At 37.8% G+C, this 9,383-nt stretch overlaps 1 protein-coding gene across 7 annotated transcripts in view; it reads left to right on the top strand.

The window, feature by feature from the left end:
* The window catches only part of rnf111 (ring finger protein 111), a 40,598-nt gene extending 31,727 nt beyond the window's left edge, over positions 1–8,871 (top strand). For 6 of the 7 annotated variants that reach the window (XM_046033506.1, XM_046033504.1, XM_046033505.1 and 3 more), the window contains 5 exons: positions 844–924; positions 3,694–3,789; positions 4,097–4,183; positions 4,618–4,721; positions 6,337–8,871. In XM_046033506.1, the coding sequence (XP_045889462.1) occupies positions 844–924; positions 3,694–3,789; positions 4,097–4,183; positions 4,618–4,721; positions 6,337–6,454 (486 nt within the window). In that variant the 3' untranslated portion in view covers positions 6,455–8,871. The remainder of the gene's footprint in view (positions 1–843; positions 925–3,693; positions 3,790–4,096; positions 4,184–4,617; positions 4,722–6,336) is intronic. The other variant, XM_046033509.1, reaches the window with a different exon arrangement.
* Positions 8,872–9,383: the final 512 nt, after the last annotated feature.

Genomic DNA, 9,383 nt, shown 5'->3' with positions numbered 1-9,383 from the left:
ATAATAACGTATCAAATGACAGTAAAAAAAACGATGTGAAAGGGGTCATTTTTAGTGATGAAGCTACATAGAAATATTACTATAGGTATAATATAAGTATAATATTATTTACTATTACTAATCTACAGCTCCTCTCAGCTTTATAGCAAGTTTTAGCTCCTTGTTTAGCTGTCTGGCCCACACCTGACATTATGGCAGCTGTTTTCAGTGAAAGGGCTCTAAAACCCCACTGTACACTACCTGCTCAGCAGTAGACAGACACAGTTTGAGACTAGCTGGTGAACTAAGTGGAGCATTTAGTCAATAGATATTTTCCCTCAGGAGTTGGTGGAGACCAAAAACAGAGCTGAAACAGAGTGAATATTGAAACACGACTCCAAATGATAATGTTGCTCTGTAGCTGCTGGATGTGAAAATAAGCAACCGTTTGCTAACACTAACATCATATCAACTTAAAAGGCGATGATACATTAATGTTGTGTTCATAACTTGAATCCCAAATTTGTTTTTCTCAGGTTTAATGTTACACTCTGAGAAAATGTATCTCTCTCTCTGAAAGAAAATCATTGCAGTTTCCCAAATGCATGTACAAATACAGCGATAACGGCATTGCTGAAAGTCAAATGACTCCGCCACTAGTAGTGTAGATTATGTTGAATACTCACCAGAAGCTTAAGACTCGGTCTCTTTAAAAGTGTGAAATTATGAAATAAAAAAATATATGTGATCCAAAAGGATTACACTAATTGCGTTCATTCATGAGAGAGACATGTTGAGATTATTCTGAGAAAATGTTTTCCCAAAGTTAAACAAAATGTGCATGTTTTCTTTCATCACTCTCAGCACACTGGCATATCTGAAGTGACCTACCCGCACATTCGGTACATCTCATCTAGAATGACTGGCTTTGGAAGAACCTATGAGGTGAGGACTGTTTTTTATGTTTTTAGGGATCCAAGCAGCGAAGCTGATGGAGCCCTATTGTTTTTGTTCTCATGCTTCTTCTTCTTCTATCTTTCTTTCTTTCTTCTTTTTCTCCACTAAAAGTGTTTTTGCAGCAAAAACTGCTGGATGAAAACTCACCAAAATTGGCAGGTGAATTGCAAATTCCCCCCACTACTCAGGCAAAAAATATAATCAACATCACGTTGTTCCAATTATCTCAAACATCTTTGTTTTGAGTCAACCTTCTTTTGTCATTTTAATCCCTGGATTCATCTGCATCTTTGCTCCAGTGGTATTCTGCTCAAACGTTTTTGCGAACTTGACCAATTGACGCAAAACATTGGCAAATCACCTACGGACTTTGCTGATCAAAGGTTATCAAAAGAATTTTAATTCATCAATCCTTTTTAATTTTTTTCAAATAGCTTTCCTTTTGTGTCTTTACATACAATTTTAGCTTAAGCTATTCTAATCAAACTTAGAGTCTCTGTTCAGATGCTTGGTCCGAGCTTTTCTGAGCAGTCCTGGGATATTCTTCCACTAGGGCGCGCCACACATGCGAAAAGTCTATACCTTGTAATTTGCCAAATTGATTCCTACAAAATTCAGTTTGTAAAATCTAGGGTCATTACTCAGTTGATCCAGAAAATGTGGTAATGATTGCTTAAAGGGAGCGTGGCTTATTGGAACAAATGTAAATTTCTAGACATTTCTCATTCCAAACTTGAAAAAATCAAAGAAAATTGCCCATACGTCCTACAGAGCTGAAATTTTGTCAGTAAATTCACTGATATGTTACAAAGGTTTGCCTCACTGCAACCTATAGTCAATTCAGAAGACAGTCACTCTATATTTTTCAGAATATGCTAAAACAATTAACATCATCATCTCCACAAGTCTTCGTTCAAACACTACCAAAATCAACACAGACACTCTCTACGTGGCAGATATCAAATGTTTCAAAGGGTTTTCTGATCGGTCAAACTGATTCCCAAGTGATATTCATTATCTTGCTGTAACTTGGACAGTATGCACAACATTTTCTTTGTTGCTCAGTGTTGGATTAAATGCAACCAAAATAATTGACAACGCACCCAAACCCAGCCGAATGATCTGTAATTTTGTTCAGAATTTTATCACCAACATTTTGAGAGTAGTAAGCGTTTTAAGTTTAAACTGACAAAAATATCAGTCTGGCACATGTGATGTCACTGCCTCAACTTGTGAGATGGCGTGTGGAACCATCTCACCCGTAGCTCAGTTCAAATCCCTAGGTAACTGATTTTGACCTGCCAACAATGGGAATGTTCGGATCATAGTGAGTCAAAGTTTTCCTATTCAACTTGGATCCTGTGAAACTTTCTTAGTTTCCTCTGCTAAAAAGTGTTTGTGCAACATAAACCTTAAAACTTGGGAACTGTCGTAATGTGTGAACTACACAACAACGCATCAAAACAGCTCCCCAACACATTTCTGAAACATCGACGACAGCCAGATATCTGGAGGAATTGGCCGACTCGACATCCACATCCAGCCAATGAGAGCAGGCCCGGCTACCTCTGTGTGCTAATCCATTCCTTCACCCACATTTTTTGTCTTTTATAATTGGTATCTTTATAATAAAAAAACAACAGCTGTTTCATGTGTAGGTTTCATTTCACATTCACGTGTGTTCATTAATATTCCCTCTGAGCCATCCACCATTGTGTCCCTGAGCAAGACACTTAACCCATCGTTTCTCCTGAGGCGTGCAACCTCTGACATGTATAGCTATTGTAAGTCACTTCGGATAAAAGTGTCAGCTAAATGAATAAATGTAATGTAACGTGTAGCGAGTGTTTGATTGACCAAATGAGAGAGAGAGAGTGGCAGAAAGTCATGGTCAAAGTTAGCAAAAGATAAGCAGTGGAGACCTGATGCTGGACCAGACCGAGTCCTTGACAGCTCGCGTAGCGTGTGACCCCCTGTTACCGAACAGTCATGTAGTGTGAACGCCACAAAGACTTCAAGACTCCCGTCACAAGACGGTAAGTTGTGTAGTGTGAATGGCACAGCCATTGGCCGACGCTGAAAGTCATGTAGTCTGCACTAGGCAATACCCTCTCTGAACTCGAGGTGAATCTGTAGAAGATCAAGTTTGCGTTTTCGCAATTATCTTAATAAAAGCTTGGCTTCAAGTCCAAATTCTTTCCCAAGTGAGTCCCAAGACAACTCAATAGTAAATGGATTACCGATTCATTCATGACTGTCATCAATATTAACATTATAATAGCTCACTCTCAGCACCTACATGACCGGTAGCAATTTTCAAACTTTAGTAATGAAGACACACTATAACAGTAGTAACAGGAGTCACATTAGTTAGTATTCAACATACACATTGGCATTTCATAAGCGCAGCTGTCATAGAGAAAGGAGAAAGAAGGAAATAATAGTGGAAGTACAGACAAAGAAAGTTTTATATCTTATATCTAAAAAAAGGTCCAGTTTCTAGCTGTTGTGTCATCAGTGGATGGAGTTTGCTCAGTTTAATGTGTTGTTAAACTCGAGGCAGCTGTAACTCAGTTGCCAGTGGAGATCAGCCATTAATCATAATGTTGGTTTGGTCCCTGAGCTCTGCCTCTGACTTTCCTTATAAACAAGTCTAACTTGCAGAATCGCAGCGTTCCACCAATAAATTGTTTCGTGCCAAAAATGTGCACCTGTCTGTCATTTTCATTGCAGTTTGTTTATACTACTTCCATTCAGGACCTGCTGCATTTAGAGGAACGACTGGGGACTGTGAACCGAGGAGCCTCTCAGGGAACCATAGAGAGGTGCACTTACCCACACAAGTACAAAAAGGTGAGGATTTGTGTGAAAGTGGGTGTGTGAGCGAGAGAGAGAGTGTGTGTGGCTATGCATATATTGTTCATTGGCTTTTGTAGACACTGTATAGTTGTGCATGTCTGTTACAGTTTATCCTGGGACAGAGTGCGCAGTGGTCTTTTGTGCTCATTTGAAACGTCTGATGTTTTTCCAACATTTAGCAAAATTCTGTAGTGTGTTTTACCAGAGGTTGCAGCTGTGAAGACATTGTTGGGGAAAAGCTTCCTTAGAGGTTTCCAAATGTATCTAAATAAGCAATCTAACACCCTGCCACCCAATACAGAAGGTGTTGGAGAGAGACATTGACCAACAGTTAACCCCTGAAGCTTGGGCATCTATTGGGAAAAATATGCACGCAACCCCAGAATCGGTGAGAAATAATGAACAAATCAATTTGGAAACATGTCTCTGCTCATATGTACAGTAGATGTTAGTCTTGGGGGCCAGGGAATTCGGCTCTAGAATAACTTTGATTTGGATAACTTAGGTTTGTTTAGCATAGAGACAACAGATAGAAAGTTTTTCTGTTTTCAGGACAAAATGACCATTCTCTCTGTCCCCAAAAGAATTTAATGTATTTTGTTGAAGTGTTTGTTTTAAATATAGTTAACTCTTTATAGACATAATATTTTTTATACAAATGTATTCATAATGTTGCATAGTGTTTTAGTTGAGCAGTTTAATATGTTTAACAGAGAGTGGATTAATAGGATTATTAATATATGTAATGAGTCTGCTGAGGCACCTTTTACAGATCGATGCTGCATATCAAAAGTCTTGTTTCAAAACGTTTCTCCCAAACAGAGAAAGCTGCATGGTAAGCAAGACGAAGACGAGGGGGCAGATGAAGATACAGAAGAAAAATGCACCATCTGTCTGTCAATACTGGAGGAGGGGGAGGACGTCAGGTAAAGGGCTGCCCTCCTGGGTATTTGCGCCGTTTGTTGCTAGCAGTTTTGATTGCGTTTGTGTCTGTGCGCATGTGAACACAGACATGTGGGACGACAGGTGTGGTTGTTTCATTTTGCCATTGTCTCTTGAGATTTTTTTTTTTTTTTTTTTTTTAACCCAAAGGTATAGTAATCAACAGAAAACCCCAGAGTGCCTTAAAATTACCAACCTCATGGAACTGCTTTTTGGCACTCACTCAGGTTTCTGCCCCCTGTTGGTATAAAAGGAAGTTCATTCATATAGTCAATTATTTATAGTCATCACCTATAAGCATTGAAATACTTATACTAAGTATAAACGTTTTCCATTTCTAAACCACAACACACCATATGACATTTTTTGTCTTAAATGATTAAGGTCATATTTAGGTAAACAAACAGGAACTCTTTTTCTTTTTTTTTTTATTAATTACTAACTGTCAGGGGAAAAAAATTAGTTAAACTTATTTCAGATAGAATCAGAAATCTTCACCACACCTCTAGTTTGAAGTACTAATGTTTGTGGTATACTTTTCTAGCTGGTAAGGTATCTCTATTGCTTGTGTTTTTACTAATACAAAGACTGGAGGAAGTTTTCAGACGGGCTGTGGGAGGAAAAGATCAGAGGATAGCAGACTCTGAAGAATAAACATGCTTATTTAAGTTTTAAATAAAGTGCTCTAATGTTTGAAGGCTCCTATTAAACTGTTAATGAATAAGTTGACGATATTCTATATTTTACTGCCTACAAATCCAATGGAAAGACCAAAACCAACAATATGTTAGGGTAGAGTAAACCAAAATTACTAAGAGACAGTCTGTCTGCTGTTCTTAGTCGCAAGCCCATTTCTTCCTACTAAAGATGAAAATCTCAATATATTTTTTTAAGACTCAGTAATTTTATTCAACGACACGTTCATAGGATCAATTCATTGTTGGTTGACAATTTAAAAAAAACACAACAAACATGAAATATCACTAGACTTATCCTTTCAACAGATAACAGGATTATTCTAATGGGTTATGAATAATCATAATCTTGCATTGTTTTGCTTCTCGTTTATTTCCTATTTTTCACACCAGTCAAACCTCATACAATATTTATTTCCCCTTATTCACAATAGTCACTGTGAATCCAGATTGTTTGCGTTACAATCTTGGTAAAAGCAGTCAAAACAGCAGAGAAAAACGTTCACTCAGACAGCAGACGATAATACTAGAGAATCTATTCAGCCCTGTTAAGACTTGGTCTGACTACTTACGAGAGAGGAGAAACCAATTGAGTTTAAAAAGCAAGTAATATCTGATTCTAGAAAAAAAATTCCACCGAAAACAGGACAGAATAAATTAATTAAATTGAAAATAAAAAACAGGTAATCAGGCTTTTCCCCTTCCATTGTTCTGCTTTTTTTGATTTCCCATCTCCCACACCAGTCAAACCTTATAACCTCTTTATCGTATGATATTTATTTCCTCTTATAAACTGTACTTGTAATTCAACTCTGTTAAGACAGGACTAAAGGATGTGACTTAAAGGCTCTCAAAATTGAGTTTGTAACGTGTCTCATCTCTTCTGCCTCTGTGTCCCCACCAGACGCCTACCATGTATGCACCTCTTCCATCAGCTGTGTGTGGATCAGTGGCTCCTCACCAATAAGAAGTGCCCCATCTGCAGAGTGGACATTGAGGCGCAGTTGTCTGCTGAGAGTTGATGCTGTTTTTCTAACAACCCCTTCTGTTGAAAATTTATTTTGAGATCATATTAATTTTCTCCTCAGTACTGCAGTCAACCAAAGATGGCATGAATTACCTGCGCAGCTCTACTATGAGAAAATAAAAAAACACCTGACAAAAAAGCATTGAGCCTAGAGTGCCAGCTATCACATATTACTACAACAGCTAGAATTCTCCATTAAGGGTTTAAGATTTTATTGTATTTATAAAGCTTTTATGTAGCTTTTGATTGTTTCCTCAAGTGTCATTTTTGTTTTGTTTCTCTGCATGTTTCCTTGCAATGCATTTCTTTGCACATATAACGTGGGCTTAACATGGCCTAACAACTTGCAGGTGAGGATAGCTGCTCTAGTAAACATGCATTTCTGTAAACCTAATGCCTTGCTTTACTAGAATAGCATGTAAGCCTCCAGTTTAAAAAAACAGCAAACATTGCGGGATTCATTTTTACCAATCATTGTATTGATTAGTTTATGTTTAGAAAATGTGGATTGTTAGTGAAAGATGTTTTTCAAGTAAATCAAGACATTCCTAATTAGGGAAACATGTTAACAGATCAGCTGCTGTATTAGTGAACACCCAGTATTTCTAGAGTGGAAATAAACTCCAATGTTCACCTCACACCCAGAATATGCACATGCTTTGCTACGATTACACCTCCCTCCAGCACCTTCATTTGATTAAAACACCGTTATCACCACCATCTGATGTATTTTAGAGAACAAGAAAAAGAATGTCACATCCCTCTCTTGACTATTCTTTCTAAACCGAACAATTGTTGGGATCTGCTGTGAATCTTTCCGTTCTTTTTTGCCATGGTTCCTCCCTGCAGACGGGCCTGTGATGGTTAACTAGGTTTCTGTAAGATGATCTCAGGTCTAAACGTGTGTAAAATATTTCACATGAGCCTGCGACCTGGGATCATTTTGTCAATTTGAAACTGGCAATGGCGTTGTCTTTAATTGCGTGCGTGCGTGCGCGCGCGCGCATGTGTCTGTATTCAGAGGGAAATACACAGCCCAATTTGAAATAAATATTGACCGTTTGTTCTCACACTTAAACCATTTTATCCACCCTCCCTTTTGTCTCTCTGTAGTCAAGCGGCAGTGTCCATTTTGGCTGCTCGCGCAAAAAGAAAAACACTAATACTGTTGACTAACTCACTCGCATAGACTTGCACAAGAGAGAAAAAGGTAGGAAAAATATTAGTGAATGTGACAGTGCACTGAGGCCATGTATTTCCACTCTGATGAATATTTAAAAAAAGAATACAAAAAAGATACTTTGGAGTGTTGAAATGCAGTACTTAAAGCAGGTATCCATGCATTCATTGATTAGAGGCACCAGGATCATATTCTGTGGGATTTATATTAGTTTTAAAAAATAATATTAATAAACTTGGATAACTCTTAATTGAGTCTTTTCCTTGGTGTCTGTTGAAAACCAGATGTTTGAGTGAATGTTGCCTCCTTGATGAAACCGTCATGCTACTTTATGAAATGTCATTCAGGACGTTGCATGTCTTAAAAGATGATGAATCTGGGTCAATGCATATACTGAATACAGAGTTTAAACATATGAGTCCCTTCCTTAAAACATCTTGAGCTTGTTCAGATAAGTACTGAAAATGGTGTAATTGGATGCTGCCCATATTAAATGCAATAACAGTTTGAGTGGGGGAAAAAAATGTTACATAGAAGAATAATTCATATTATATTGTTTTACAATAATGTCTTCTGAGTTGTATTTTTTAAAATTGCACAACTTTGAACTTGTATGTGTTTTATTTTACCCAAAGGATAATTGATTTGGCAGCAGGATATAATATGTAAATGCAGTTGGTACAAAACTGTGTAGTTATTAGTAAATTCCTCCTTGAGTGCACATTTTCATCACCATGGTCATAATATACAGAATATAAGTTGGTGTGTATTTCATGCTGAAAGTGTTATCATCTTCAACGCCTAAAGCTGATGATACACGGAGCAACTTTTAGAGCAATGGTGCTGGGCAATGTTACCATCAATGGTAATGAGTAAAGATTACTACCGTAATCCCATTCCCCACCACTCCGCCACCTGCCCCGCACCGCCCTTATCCATTCAAAACGTAGTTGGACTTGCCACTAGCAAGATTGCCCAGCAACATTGCTCAAAAAGTTGCCCCATGTATCATCAGCTTTACAGTGGTGTCCAGCCTCTTTGCCTTGTGACCAGTGAAAACGAAGTAATGCCTACTTACAGCCTTTCATCACAGTTTGATTCGTCTGCCAGTTGTGACCAGTTCAGTTATTTTCTTTCATGTGTTTTTAATCATTTTTAAGTCCTGAAGAAGTAAAATTAATCAGTGCTTTACTAGAAAAAAAAAACTAACAGAGATTAAAGGAAAAGCATAACTTTGTGCAGTCAGAAATCTGTTTTTTTTTGCTCTCTTTGTGTCAGTCACCTTGCAACCCCTTGAGAGGTGTAAGGGATGATTGGTATAAATGATTTATACAATAAATAAATTGGCTTAATCCTTTTAAAGCATAAAGAAATTACTAAAACATGGCATTGCCTGGAAGCTGTTCTTTGGGCAGAGACTCTCCTGCAACAGACACACGAGAAAGAGATTCACCTCCTGTGCTCTACAATATGGCTCATAAATTTCAATATGCAAAACTGAATAATGGCTTAAAATGTAGTTATGGTAAAAGTCTAACCTCCAGACAGAGGAAAGTAATACATTCAAGGATTGTATTAGAGATGGGCTCAGTGAGGACAGTTTCCTGAGATGAAATAAAGGTTATGGGTCCACAGTCCAGGCTGATGTTCAAAGAGAATACATTGCACATATACAAGAGTTAACCTGAGTGAGGACACCAGAAGCATCAGTAATAACTCAAGTGCAGTACCTACTGCAGCCACA

The sequence above is a fragment of the Micropterus dolomieu genome, linkage group LG20 (assembly GCF_021292245.1).
Source record: "Micropterus dolomieu isolate WLL.071019.BEF.003 ecotype Adirondacks linkage group LG20, ASM2129224v1, whole genome shotgun sequence".
Taxonomy (NCBI): domain Eukaryota; kingdom Metazoa; phylum Chordata; class Actinopteri; order Centrarchiformes; family Centrarchidae; genus Micropterus; species Micropterus dolomieu.
This window is presented reverse-complemented; position numbering and strand designations above follow the sequence as displayed.